The 15,714-nt window shown below is 39.4% G+C and overlaps 1 protein-coding gene across 2 annotated transcripts in view; it reads right to left on the bottom strand.

Moving 5' to 3' along the window:
* POLA1 (DNA polymerase alpha 1, catalytic subunit) overlaps nt 1-15,714 on the bottom strand; it is a 288,922-nt gene that overhangs the window by 91,370 nt on the left and 181,838 nt on the right. For both annotated transcript variants that reach the window (XM_017671042.3, XM_017671038.3), the window contains exon 35: nt 5,999-6,115. In XM_017671042.3, coding sequence (XP_017526531.2) covers nt 5,999-6,115 — 117 coding nt within the window. The remainder of the gene's footprint in view (nt 1-5,998; nt 6,116-15,714) is intronic.

Raw genomic sequence — 15,714 nt, 5'->3', positions numbered from 1 at the left:
ATACTGAGCAACTGGGGGAACACTGCTGCCCAAAGGGTGCTGATTAAAATGGGGCTGTGTCCACCTGGAAGAAGGCATCTATCCACTGGTATGTTCAGAAATGCACTTCAACATTTTAATCAATATTTTGAAGAAAGAAAAAGAAGCAAGGCTAATCACAGCATCAGATCTGTAGAAGCCAAAAGGCTGGGCAGGCAGCAGAATCAGGGCCACAATGGGACAGTGATAGCTGAGCCCAGCAAGGGGAGATTCCACAGGGCTCGGTGGAAGGCCTCTGTTGCAGAGTGCTGCTTGGCACCTGATACCCAGTCTACTCTTTCTCCTTAGTAACAGAATAAGCTATTATCTCCATGTGACTAATTTCTGGCCCATGAAATGTAAGCATGAGTGTTAGGTGGCACTTGTGGGCAGGCTGCTCAAACTGACTTGGCTGGGAGGCGACTCCTCAACCCTTCAGGCTTTTCTCTTTCTTCTAGCCTGTACTGGCTTGAAGGAGCTTGTGCAGCCACCTCGGGCCACACTGGAACCTTGAGGGTAGAAAGCTGGCACTACAGATGACAGAAAAGGGCAGCAGGAGCCTGTGTACCTGGTGACACTGCAGAGCCACTATAGCAATCCTGGACAGCCTGCTCCTGGATTTCTCTCACATGATAGAAAACTAATGCTAGCTTACGTAGTAAATTAAATGTCTAGTCTGTTTAAACTACTGTTAACTTTTGGTCTCCATTTCCCTCAACTCAGTACAACTCCTACCTGTTAGGGGTTGAATCGTGTCCCTAAAACGGTATGTTAAAGTCTTAACCCCCAGTACCTGTGAACATGGCCTTATTTGGAATAGAGAAAATCAAGCTTAAAGTGAGGTTATACTGGATTAGGGTGGGGCTCTAATCCAATTCAACTGGTGTCCTTATAAGAAGAAAAGAGAGACATGTAGGGAGAAGATCGCCATGTGACTACTGTAGCAGGGAGTGCAGTGGTGCACCTACAGTGCAAGGAAGACCAAGGATTACCAGAAACTAGAAGAGGCAAGGAATGATTCTCCTCTACACATTTCAGAGGGAGAATGACCTGTGGATGCCTGGATTTCTGATTTCTTACCAGCTTCCAGAAATGGGAAACAAATTTTTCTTTGTTTTAAACCACCCAGTTTGTGGTTCTTTGTTATGGCAATCCTAGGAAACTAATACACACTAGCGGAATCTTACACTTAGGTTTAAATAAACCACTTGGGTCTCAGAAAACCTGGAAAGGCAAGGCTTAGCAGTTGCATGTGCAAAAAATGTATTGGTTTTAGTATATGGAATGCTCAAAATGAATCAACCTTGTAAAACAGATGCCAAAAAAGTTCATGCAACCCTAACAGACTCTACAAAAATTTACTACCTAGAAAAGTCAGCTGCAGCAGATTTATTCTACTGTGTACTAACGCTAGTGAGAGCACTTGAAGTGCTGCATGTAGTTTTGGCTCTTTACTTTATTGGGACACAAACTCTGGACTAGGATCATTATTGTGAAAGCAGAGCACTAGAAAATGGCTGAAGACCCAGGAATATTGGGCCTAGAGCAGGAGAACGCTCAGGATGTTAGTCACCTTCAAATACCTGAAAGCTTCTCATGAAAAAGGCAGAGAGCAGGTGTTAAGTATATACTTACTAAAGGCAGGAACACAGGAAGGGATCAGTCTAGCTTTGTGTAGTACTATTCTGCTGAACTAGGACCAACAAGTAAGCCACAGAACACAAATTTAGGCCAAGTGTAAGGCCTGTCTAGCTTATGAAAGTAAAATAAACTTTAAAAATATACTGAAAGAACCCACCCAAATGTCCATGAATGGGTAAACACATTGTGGTATACCTACTCAATGGACTACTACTTGGCCATAAAGGAATGAAGTGCTGACCCTGGTTATAAGATGACAGAACCTCAGAAACATTATGCTATGTGAAAGAAGCAAGACACAAAAGATCACATAATGTATGATTCCATTTATATGAAATATCCAGAATAGGTAAATCCAGAGAGACAGAAAGCACATTAGTGGTTCCCAGGGGTTGGAAGAGGTGGAGAATGGGGAGTGACTGCTTAATGGGCACAGGGTTTTCTTTTGGGGTAATGAAAATGTTTTGCAACTAGATAGGAGTGGTGGTCACACAACACTGTGAATGTACTACATGCCACTGCATTATTCACTTAAAAGAAAGTATATTGAAAAGGAAGGCTAGCATCTGTTTTGCAGTAAGAGAAGCTGTATATAGCATTTGGCAAATGCTGCATCAAAAAACAAGCATATCAAATCACAATGGAGAACTAGGAAAGACCCTTCATGGTAAAAAAACCATTGGCTACTGGAGGGTAACCACTGATGAGGTAGATGTTCAAGAGTTTCCAACATCGTTCTCATGTTCTCTTCCTGCACAACTCATGATCACTGCCTTAAGTGCCCACAATTATTTTCATGTTACACAGAAACAAGACACTATCCCAGGTACCTTGGCAACATCTTCACTGTCTCTCACTTACCTACCAAATCAACAATACATTCAGCCCTTTTTAAATAGTAACACAGTGATCCTAAGTTCTTATGTCCGCCTTCCCTGAAGGCCAGAGTGCTGTGCAGTACACATGTTCCATTATAAAGGACTTCACCATTTTACAACTGAGGATAATAGGAGAAACGCTATGGGTGTCCCAAAGTAGTAAAGAGGTAATTTTATTGCTTTTCTCATTAAGTGGCCTTCAAGAAATCTAGTTAATTAAACAGCTGAATAAAGGGCTCCACAACAGTGCTCCCACCCCAGGGGTATACAATTCCACAAACGACTTATGCCATGGCCCAGGATGGGACACACAGATGCTTTCTCACCTCCCTATCAAGAACAGAAATGTTAATCAGAAAAACTTAGCTTGAAATCTTAGTTCTGTCATGAAAACAAAGCAAAACAAACTAATGCTTTAGTTTTGGTAAACTACATAATAGAAGCCCCTGTGGGTTCAGCTCACAGCCAGCCAGATGTGGCCACCGTAAGAAGTCAAAACCATGTCCTGAAAATAAAGATATTAAAATATTTATTCTCTAACTTAGGCAAGTCCTGTCTCTATCACTAGTGTGTAAGAGTTCTGTTTACTTAGGAATTTACACATACATTGAAATTTTCATTCCTGTATTTATTTGCCACATAATAGAGAATTGCCACAGAATATGTTTTTAATAATCAATAACTGGCATGCTATTAAATTCCCTTAAAAAATCTTACTGATTTTCTTTTTTATTAAAAGGTAACTGAGAAGAGAGATATGTGTAAAATCCTGAGAACAGAACTGTCCCAGCTTTTTTTCTCATAACTCTGGCAACATGAGCCAGAAGAAGAGCCAGCTTTCATATCCCAAGTGGATTCTGGAAAGTATTCAAGCCAACTGCAGCCCAGGACTAAATGAGAGTAGATTTATTATGTGAGGATGAGACTGGCACAATAAGTGGCAAGTGCTTTACTGTCTAACTTGAACAACATATTTAAAGTCCCCACCAGTCAAGTGTTAGGAAACTGGTGCTTTTGTCTAAACAGACATTTGCAAATTCCTACTTTTGTGCACAGATATCAATTTTATAAAACCTATGTAACGTTAAACTAGCTTTGTAAATAAGGAAATATCCTGTTCATTGATATGTCCCTAACCCCTAGTAAAGTGCTTAGGATGTACTAGGTGTTCAATAAATAATTATTAAATGAAAGTAAGGCATGATTGAGACACAAGAACCTAGTACTTCAGAACCAGATAAACATCATCCTGCAAGATCTACACTTTGAAAAACTCCATGGTAACTACAATGATCCTGTCCATCAGACCACTGATTCTGGAGCTTCTTTGGAACTATCTCTGAAAAGATGAGCTTTTGCCTCCTACTAGGAAAGCCCAGGAACCTCGTAAGTAGGATTAATAAACTCCTCACTTATCACTAGCAACTCAAAATGGACTGCGCAAGAGTGGGCTCAGTCCGACTGCTATGGGCCCTGCAAGGAATGGCTAAGGGCAGTATCACCAACAGGAATGCTTTGAACCTCCAGGTTTTCCACAGGGTCATGTTCCAAGCAGCTATGAAAGCCTCTCCCTGGGAAGAATAGCTCATTGCCCTGGTACCACTACCAGTGACATCATCGTTTGCTGGAAGGTTACCAATCCACCAGCTATACACTTTCCTATTACTTTCTCTCTCCCAGAAAGGAGACATATAACCAGCTGGTTTCTAAGATGTAATTCAATTCTCACTGAACTTGACTTGATGAGCTAGATGTTACAGTCTCAGAGGTAGCATTGGTTCATAAAGCAAGGTGATTCTCTTGGAGCCTACAACTGGATCAGTGAGTCACACTAAACAATATACTTCTGTTCTCTTTCTGCACCTACTGATACAACTCTTGCAATGAGACTGATGTAAAAAGAATTCGCTACAACAGTTATGTCCTATTTTTTTTTAAAGTCTATATTCTATTTTGCTAATTATCAAAGATATACAATATAAGGCAAGGGACATTTTATATTCATCAGATTAGTTAAAAATAAGCTAATTGTAATGCCCAAATGTAAAGGCAGTGGTAAACTGGTATATTTGTCAAGTATTGGTTACAGTTTAAGTTGGGATAACCCATTAAGGAAGCAACATGGCATTATTAACCATGGCCCTATTGTACTTGCGCACTTTGATATGGACTGCTGATAAGAATTCATCCCAAATAACTTTTTCAAATAACAAAAAATAATTTAAGCAGGAAAATATTTATCACAATTTTCCAGTAAAGAATAGTTAAAGTAGTATAAAATGCCCAACAACAGGAATGATTAAATTTGCGTTTTAAAGTTTGGGTACTGAAAGTTATGTAGCAACACAGACAGATAACGTGACAAGAGATGAACGAGATACAAACACATTTTTTCATTATGACTGAAACCACATAGAAAATACATATGGACATGACAAAGAACGAGGGAATATACAACAACGCTGGTAGCCACTTGTAGTTCCTGACTTCCTGCTAAGTTTTGGGAAAAGATACATTATCTTAAAATTAAGATAAAAAGCCATTAGAACTTTAAAACAAAATATTCCTAAAACTAGCCTGTGTATCAGCACTTTTTAGTGAAAAGATCTGAAATCAAAACCTGGGCACAGCATCCTGCTTCTGTGTTAAAATAAGTAAATTAGGAACAGGTTCCCTATTCTCACACTCCCTTCTCACCAAAATCCTTACCGATCCTCGGGCCTGATAAATCTGGGAAGCTGAGGCACATTCTAGTCCTGTATTGGGGAGGCAGACTGCGAGCAGCTTATTGATTCTGAGACGATCTACAATAAGCCTGTTTAACTTTGGCTAGCCCAGAGTTTGCTCCATGGGCTTGATCACAAAACTCTCTTTTGCCTCAAGACCTTTCAACTTTAAACATTCCCCACAGTTTGGGAAATGCTGCTTGGGTTGATGATGCTCAACATGGGGCCACAGAGGGAAGGCATCTTAATTATCAGGAAGGTGTTTCCCTAGCGGGGAGTCACTGATCAGTCTGCCTTATACTCTGGACATCTGTACTAAGGTGGAGAAAAAGTTCAAGTGAACAACTGATCTCTGCTCCTACTTAAAAACAATGAGTCCCATACAAACAAACTCTTTAGGGTACAGGTTTCGGAGGTTTTCTGGCCCTTACAAAAGGTAACAGCACTTTTCTAAAGGAATGATATCTCTTCTCTGTAACTGTGGCAACCAAAAATCAGAATAATGTATGTGAGACTTAGTCAGTTTCTCTTTCAGGCATAAATATAGTATTGTTTATGATGTGAAAAATAAAGCACACATCTTTTTGAAGTCTGGATATTTTAAAAAATATATGCATGTGTAGTATGGTGTCTCCCAGGGGCAAATACCAAATACCTAGCTCCCAGAGCTAAGGGATGGGCCAGCACAGCCCCCATGCCCCTGGACGCAGTTCTTCAGCATTATAAGACTGTTACCTCTGGTCGAAGCGTAGCTTTCATGCAGACTTGACAAAGAGGTCCATTTCGGGAGAACTGAAGGGGAAGGTGGCGAGTTCGATTTTGACATGTAGGCTCCTCACAAATCAACCAGCCCTGGAAAGAAAACAAGAGAACACTTCAGTGCCATCACCATCGACAAATACCAGTAAAGCCCCCCTTCATTATCAACATGGACTCATTTTCTTCAAATGTTCCTTATAGATTCTGAAATAGCTCCTTGCCTTTCTTTCCTGACCTGTTAATTTGATCAATGCCCCAAACTTAAAAGCTAGGAAATTCATTGAGTTAAAAAAAAAAAAAATCGCACAAGATATTCTTCCCTTTTCTTAAAAAAAAAAAAAAACTCCCCCTGCATACATCAAAACCTCTCAATAGAAACTTATATGATTACCTGCAGAATGTAAACCCATGGGTTTTAGGTTCATTAGTAAAGAAACACTTAAATGCAAGCAATTATTTCATTTAAAATTAAAAGATTCTTCTACACACGTTCTCTGGAGGCTGAAATGGCTATTGCCCATTTCTCTGGCTTTTAGGACCCTCTTCTCACTCTTCTCCAGTTACTCTCCCTTACTGCTCTTGTTTGAACTTTCTCATAGAGATGTGACAACAATATGCCAGTTATCTTAAATCAGCATTGTTTGCTATAGAAAATGTCTGTTAAACAAGGAAGACAAGACTTCACAAATGGGATCAAGCAAAGTTCAGGTGTTCATACGAAGGCATCAGGGTCCCTGGGCTTTAGTGCTACGTGCATTTGCCATAAAAAGCCTAAGGCAAACTAGGGTGAAGCACTGGGGTATAAAGGTGAACAAGGTATGTTTCCCTCGTCCCACGGTGGTCCCACTCAGGGAGCCGCAAACTAGGTACCCAACTGTCACTGGGTCTCGGAGCCATTTGGACAGGCGAAACTTCTGAATTGGTCTTGAAGAGTAAGCAGAAGTTTGGGAGGTGGAGAAGGCAGGAAAGGTAGTTCAGGCAGAGAGAACAACATGTGCAGAAGAAGGAAGGCCAGAGAGAGCTCTGTATGATATGATTAAGAAAGGGGTCAATGGCATGTTTAACCCCATCCCATTTCCAGACTGAGCAACCTTGGTCTTTTCCCCCTAGATCAGAGCAGTATATACACAGATGTTGCTTAATTACATTAGGGACTTCAGTCTGGTACTCATTAACACTGCCATGTGGCATCACTCCAAAGCTGCGGGATGTCCTCACTCACTGCTGTGCTGTGTGAGCTCATTCCTCAGAATAGGCTCTTCTTGGAAGTAACTACAACCAAACTCAAGAGGAAGCACCAAAAATCAGTTCTTCCAGCTCCACTTATGATTGCACACCCGGAGGAAGTGCACTACAAAACTTTCTGACTAAAAGAAAATATGCTACTTTTAAAGAATATAAAATTCAGCCATCAAAACATCCACAGTATGCTCCATTCCTACCTTCAACCGTTAGGCTGAACTATGCTACTATTTCATTTGAACTTTTCAGGTAGAGGGTCTCGAGGAACCCTTGTGAAATCTGTGACATATGCCCAGAGTTATAGTAAATATTGTGGTGAACAGCCAATTAGGCCCTAAGTACAGAGTTTCAGGATATTACAATCTAAATGGGAGAGCCAGGTCCACACAAACACACAGACTAGAAGTGATTAGGTATGGTTTGGCTTTAGGAACTAAGTGTTATGGTACCAATTCTAAAGGCTAAACCACACACAGAAGGGATGGAGTCATGTGAATCCTACCTATCTTGAGACAGACAGCGGCTGCCACCTCAAAAGACCCGGAACTAGAATAAAGAATCAGTGGTTCTGAGTCACAGGCAACTGTTTGTTTCAATTCCTAGCACCTATTAACCACATTTTCTTGATCTGACAATGCATTTTTATTCACGTTTTAGTATTTCCAAAACTCAGATGCATTTACATTTGACATGTTCATTTACTTCTGTTTTCTTCAAAAAAGTGAAGTCAGGAGTGCAGCTCACAGTCCGTCAGAATTAAGGAAACAAGATACTTTGGTTTAGCCTGTTCCAGGCTTGGGAGATACAGAGGGGAATAGGGGTAGTGACAACAGCAGCAGGTATTAAATTTTAAATGCCGCTTGTAAACACCAACAGTGAAATTAGCTGTTTCTGGAAGTACCAGTACCATTTAGGCATAATAATAAAGGAGACAACAGAATTGAAGCAAATTGTGTATGAAAGCTACAGGACTGGACTATTCCTCTATTGTTCATTTGGGTGTGTTACATTATAGCTGCTATCTGAGGCTTTACATGCTTCAGGACATGTACCAGTTAACATTGCTGACCACAGCTGTAATTCATTCGGTTCTAAGCAAGAATTTTTTTTTTTTTGAGAGGGCATCTCTCATATTTATTGATCAAATGGTTGTTAACAACAATAAAATTCTGTATAGGGGGGTCAATGCTCAATGCACAATCATTAATCCATCTCAAGCCTAGTTCTCGTCAGTCTCCAATCTTCTGAAGCATAACGAACAAGTTCTTACATGGTGAATGAATTCTTACATAGTGAATAAGTTCTTACATGGTGAACAGTACAAGGGCATTCATCACAGAAACTTTCGGTTCTGATCACGCAATATGAACTATAAACAATCAGGTCAAATATGAATATTCGTTTGATTTTTATACTTGATTTATATGTGGATCCCACATTTCCCCCTTTATTATTATTATTTTTATTTTTAATAAACTGCTGAAGTGGTAGGTAGATATAAGATAAAGGTAGAAAACATAGTTTAGTGTTGTAAGAGAGCAATTGTAGATGATCAGGTGTGTGCCTGTAGACTATGTGCTAATCCGAGCTAGACAAGGGCAATAAAACATCCATGGATGCAGAAGCTTTCTCTCAACACAGGGGGTGGGGGTGGGGGTGGGGGTGGGGTGAGGTTCTAAGCTTCACCACTGTTGTTTCTCAATTTCTCACCTGATGGCCCCCCTGCGACTGTGCCTGTCTTAGGTTGTTCCTCCCTTGAGGAATCTTACCCGTCTCTAGCTAACCAGTCATCTTCCGGGGCCATACAGGGAAATGTAAAGTTGGTAAGTGAGAGAGAAGCCATATTGTTTGAAAACGTTAGCTTTTTACTTCTTTGCAGATTTATGCCCTGTGGCTTCTATGCCCAGCACTTGTCTCGAGGTATCTTTACCACCTGGAGGAATTATGATACTCAGTAAATTCGATATGAGGCACGAATTCTATTTAAGGGTTGTAATTAGGAAGGAAGAAGAAAAGCTATAGAGGTAGCATATGGAAGAAAACATGGGAGGATTGATTATTTCTTTGACATATCTTCTTGTAGAGTACCTTAAGTATGTATAGGTTTTAAACTACTAACTAACTTGCGCACACATATTAACATAATAGGAATACGGTGACATAAACAAAGCAAATCTATAATTACCAGCCATCTCCAGTGAAGCCAAGAAAACCATTTAGGCACCCTAGGCATTTGTGAAAATTAGTCTATGATATGATGGATATTGTCCAACTGTACTTGAACAGTCTGAGAGAAATCAAATTAAAGCAACCCATTTCTGGGATCTGTTCACATCCCATATATTCTTTTAACCGCAGATAGTCTATAGTCGTAGGATTTTGGAGCGCTACAACTCTAAGCAAGAATTTTTTAAAAAAGCAGACAGGTAAGAACTACCATGTGTTGAGACAATAAATTGTTAAGTACCAGAATACAACCTGGAAGTCAAAATTATTTTTCAATTTTTAAAACACAATGTTCAAAAAGCCAAAGTTCTTTTCAGATGTCTCTGAAACTTGATTCCATCAATTTCCAACTTCATGACTCACTAGGTGAGCTGCCAACCAGGGAAGATGCTAAATTGCCACCTCACCTGTTTGTAAAGCAAATCCCTAACTCTCTCTCTGACAGAGTTACTAACTAAATGTCCTTTCAAATCATACAGAGAAGAGATAATATAATTTGTCTAGACTTCCTACCAGTTATAATTAACATTAAAGAGGTCTTTTCTTCTTTGTCACCTCTCTATTCAGTATTTATTTGGGTTTGTTTGTACTTACTATCTGTTAATCTCCCTTTACAAATGACAACAATAACTAGTGCTATTATGCATGGAAATTAAACATGCTGATAACGGTGTGAAGGGAACTGGGGCTGAAAAAAAATACTAGGAGCCTGTAACTCTTTATGTCCCTTGTTTTATTTTGATAATTAAGCCTATGGTCATAGTGTATTTTAAACAAAACTCTGCTATGGGGGAAATAGGCCCTAATCATACTCAATATATGCTTTGCTTCCATTCAATTTTGTCCAGTACATTTTGGTTTACCCTTTGTTCCCCCAACAAACAGTAAATATGTTACATCTACCTGTCAAGGAATATTTCTATTGTTAAAAATAAGTATGTCAAGTCTTTGAAAATATTCCATCATGGGGCAAATCTATGTTACAATATCTCAGAGTGAATTTTGCCCCTCATGGCTGATAAAGACAAAGCAAATGAAAATACTAACCTTGTATAAATTGAATTATCACTCCCGAAGATAAAGCTAAACTTATTTTCATTTCCCACGCTGGGAAATAAAGCATCACTCAAAGTGAGGTTCCCATGTCCAAAGAAGAACAAAAACTTGATGAAGTGTAGTTCTTTGGAAATCCAACTTATAAGAAGGCTTGGGTTTTATAAAAACTTCCGGAGCCACTCTAAGATGTGTGCCATGTCATTTCATTACACAATACCATATGTATATGCCAAATTGTCATAACCAATAAGAGTAAGTTGATTCAGTTTTCAGACCACATCTGTAAGGAGGGTTTCACGTTCATAAGGAGAGGGTTCAAAAGAGGTAAAGCCAGCCTGTCCAACAGCAAAACTAACCTTTAGCAAAACATGCAAAGATCCTTCACCTGTTGCTTTAGTCTCAGCATCACTAATTCCCTGAAATCATTGTGTATGAAATCGTGTCAAACGCTGATTGGTTCTGATTGCTAAATTATATTTCTGAGGCCTCAACTAAAATGCTTTCTGTCTGCACATGCTAAAAAGGTATCGATTTCCACTTGTAACTGAGGCATTTCTGGTAGTTACACCTTAAACAAAAACTGCTACTCATTTGTGTACATTTGTATTTTTAGAAGAATTCACACACACAAATCATCCAGACTTGGAAATGTCATGCATAGGAGGCACTCAAAAATATCTTTTAAAAACGAGTGAACAGAAGCAGTAAAATAACACACAGGAGCAAGTGTATGGAAAATAATAAGGAAAGGGTCTAAAACTCACAGGAGAAAAAAAAAATTCACAGTAGTTCTCATACTCTTGAATCAAATACATGGTGTGTCCTCCTTCTTCTCCTGTTTCCAGTCACCAAGTCTGGAAGCCTTGTATTTCGTCACCTGTATTCTCCTGTTTCCAGTCACCAAGTCTGGAAGCCAAACTCTACTAGCCTTACAGGCCCTCTGTTCTCTCCCACATCCAGTGCAAGCACTTACCAGGTGGAGCTTCCCAAGGCCTCCCCACTGCCAACCCCAATTGTATACCCTCCACAGAGGATTAGGAGCAAATGCTTTGGGCTGCCTTTGAAAGCTTTACAGCCTCATCACATTCCCCCTTTCTCATCATTCTCTTATACAAACTCTTCACCCCACTGGATTGGTTTTCTGTCCATCCTCACCATGTTTTGCCTACCGCCACCTCCCTGCCTTTGCTCACATTGTAGCATCTCTGCCTTTTAAAATGCCCATTCCTTGAGCATCCTTCCAATCCTCTCCTGTGCAACTTTCCCAACCCCCAGGGACTTCTCCTTCTGTTCCAGTGGCCACTGAGCATACAGTGCAACACTGTCCTGGAACCATCTTATTTCAACTCCCTAACTAGATGGCCAGGGCCCTGGGGAATGACCCACTCCAAATTTGGTCATGACCTCACCAATCTCAAGCAAAAGGCTCATACTCAATATAAGAATACAGAATTGAGATTATGAACAACTGCACTTAAGCATTTTCTCCCCACCCATTTATTAATGAATTCCTCATAAGTCACCAAACCTTTCTTTGAGCTCCAGTTTCCTCATCTATAAAACAGGAGGGAATAACATTCACCCAATTAGTGTTTTTCAGAGGATCGAATAAGAAAGCCCACAACGAAGTTCAGTGAACATGAAATACTGTTATTATCTTACCTACGCCCCCAGTACTGGGGGACATTAGTGCAGGGCTACAGCTGGCCTTGCACTAGTAAAGACGTACCATTCAAACCAGGAAAGAGCCTGGTCAGTTTCCCCCTAGTGTTACCCCAAAATGGAGACTACATGAAGGATAATCAACAAGATGAGGCAGAGCTGCTTCTCAACTTGCTTGTAAAATAATACAACTAAAAGTTGCCTCCTTAGCGCAGTAGGTAGCGCGTCAGTCTCATAAAATAATACAACTAGGTAGTCAACGTAAGTGAAATTTCTGTTTTTCCTGACAAAACAAACTCTACTGGATTTGGAGTTATAGATGGCAGAACAGATGGTGACGTAAGAAGAGGAGGTGGTCTTTGCTTCATGTGGGGATTCACAGAGATTTTCAAGAGGCAACAAAACACAGAACTGCAGTGCCGTCTGATCTAGTTCCACCTGTAAATGGCTCTCCAGGCACGCAGTGACAGCGGCACAGGGTGAGGCCTAGCAGTGTGCATGCGCTTACAAGTTCACCATATCATTACCACTTTTCTATAATGGCCATTAACTGTTCCTCTCCCCAAACCATATGCACTGTGAAAACATCAGATGCTCTCTTCACCCAAACCCATTTATAAATGGACTGGGGTTCCCTTGCAGTAACATTTTTCTGTCACAGAATTATCCCCAGTGTAAAATGGGTCTTCTTATAGACAGTGCACAGTATGGGCCCACAGCTGCTTTTGGAGAATGACATGTTGTGATTTGGAATTTCCAGAAATATCAAAAAACAAATTGCTTTCTGACCCACATTTGCACCCAAAACTGGGAGAAAATATTCCTAAGATCTCCAGGGGAAGTTTTAACAGGAACATAATTTTGCTTTTTCAAGTTAAATCTTCTACACTGCAGCATGCTGGCATGTCAAAGAGTGATTATTAACTCTCACAGAGGTGCCAGGGTAGGAGATGAAAGAGCAAATCCAGAAAAATACATATATTAACTAACTATTCACTAAAGTTAATACAGAAATATTTTAAATAAAATTATCAACCAAAACAGAAGTGAAAAGTGCCTCGTCAGTCAATGGAAGAATTTTTAATATTATGAAAATTGATTTTTAAAGCAAGACGTCTCTTTAAATGAACAGTCACATGTCATTTTGTCCAAGTTATTTGAAACTTATTGATCTTATCATTTGTGCAAGGGTCAGACTCTGCCATCAGTTTGTTGAAAGGATAATGGAGCACTCCCAAACTGTTATGATAGGTTAGATGCAAACAGTGGTCCTCATTTAAACACAGAATAGCACCACAAGTGGACAAACTCCAACCTCAGTAATTGTATATTACATGATAAATTAGCAAGTTGTTCTGCTTTGCCTCACATCAAATCCAATACCACAGCCTTGTTATTTTAATTTGCAATCAGAGGTTGAGCATCAGAAGATGTACCTGAGGTACATTAAAGAGCCCCATGCAAGCCATCTTCTTCTGCTGTACTGTGAGCAGAGAAAGCCAACAATTACCAGCAATTTTATTTCACCACTGTAGGACAATACAAGAACAGTTAAAATTGTCTCCATGCAACCAACCAAGGAAAATATACTTAAAACGACTTTATACGGAAAATTACATTTTGGGGGAAAAAAGTTCAATAGAGGACATGTATCTTTCTGTATGGGCAGCTAAAAATCTCTCTTACTATATTCAAGCCTATTCTATAAAATACTCTCCCTATTCATTCAACTCAAAAGCAAGCTACATTCTTAGGCTGTAATAGGTCACAACTAAGTACACAGTACCTTGCTTCAGGAATAATTCTGCTTTGTCTGTCAACTGTCAACAAAGCACAAAGAGCTCACGCAATCCAGCCATGTACCATGGATGTTAGAGATCTAACAAAACACAAATAGTCAGAATACAAGATTCTGAGCTGCCCTGCTTTCACTTTATGCGAGAAATGGAAAGCATTTTCCTCTCCACATTCCATTAATCTCTATTGTATTACAAATCTTTTCATGAAAGACTTTTTCCCCCTATGTGAAGCTACAAGTGACTTGGGGAGGTAATATCCCCAACGATGATGAATGCCCAACTTTCCAGCATGAATGGTTACAAATGGGTGTGTCAGTTAAGGCATATAGTCATTTCAACAAGGAAAAGGAAGAGAGAATCAAATGGAATGAGATGGTAAAATGGCTACTATGGTGCCTATATTGATATTTTAGTGATAAAGCCTTTAAGAAAAATTGTTCGTTACTTCCACCAACCACTGCTCCCATCTCTCAAAAAAGTCTTCACTCCTGGAAAAACATCACCTTTGCTATGTATACAGGCAAACAAATAAGCTTCAAAAGCAAACTCAAGGCTTAGTTTCATCAGTATGTATACAGAAAAAAAGACTGGAAGGAAATACTCTAAAATGCCATTGCTGTTACCGCTAGGTGGTTTCTTCTGTTTCTCTATTTTCTAAATTTCTGACAAGGATATATTGCTTTTATAATCAGAAAATCATTATTAATGATGGAAGAGTCAGTTTCACCACGTGTTCAATATAACCAAATCACCAAAACATCTGAACAATATTTTGAGTTCTACCATGTGTTTGGGTGTTGCCAAGATGAATTTTCATCGAGCATGCTTACGGAAAAAAAAAAGGCACAGAAAAAAAGTTTTTTCTTAAAAAAAATTTTTTTTACTAATTCAGAAATTTCAAAGATAGGTCAATTTAAGCACATAAGCAGTTCCCAAGTAGAAAGTGGCAGGGCATGTATTAGTAGTATTAGAATCATTTATTTAATTAAGCCTCTCACTAAAATACACAGTCTTCTACGGATTATGATTTGAATACTTTTCTTTATGATGTTGGACCTCTGAAGGTAGGTAATAAATCAGTTTTAAAGAGAACTGCTTTGTTCCCCATTCTCCCTCCCCTGCCTTTATTCAGTACAGACATGGATCAGCTCGGATGTCTAGGGTAGAAATCAAATTAAAAAACAACAACCATTTAATCAGAGGGCATGCCTAGAACCTTATTACCAGCAAAGTTTCTTTTCTTTGCTCAAGTCTAGTTAAAGTAATTTTTGTTTGTTTGCAGGCTAGCATTTATTGGTATGGTTTAATGTGCTATGCCTTTGGCTACCAAACAGCAAATGTTAAAATTGCACTATCCATGCAATTGCATATCCTGAAAGGACATCTTAAAACCAGAATGGAGTTCAAACCATCACTAGGCAATGTTTGTTCATTTAACTTTAATTATTTTCTCCTTGAGAATGGTACTAATGAAACTGAATATCTTTCATGGTTTCGAAGGGCCGTTTGAATAGTCTGTAAACAGAACTAAGGGTAGACAAGAGATCTGGCTGAGCTAGGGGGTTGCTAGGTGATGTAGAATGTAAACCCACAAACTTGTTAAGGTTTGCTTTGCTTTCATGCCACTTTCACACACTCTCAAAAGTTTTGCGAACTGATTTTTCAGGTGGCCCTTAAAAAAGGAGACGCACCCCCCCCAAATGCTCT

This window comes from Manis javanica, chromosome X (genome assembly GCF_040802235.1).
Source record: "Manis javanica isolate MJ-LG chromosome X, MJ_LKY, whole genome shotgun sequence".
In the NCBI taxonomy this organism is placed as follows: Eukaryota; Metazoa; Chordata; class Mammalia; order Pholidota; family Manidae; genus Manis; species Manis javanica.
This window is presented reverse-complemented; position numbering and strand designations above follow the sequence as displayed.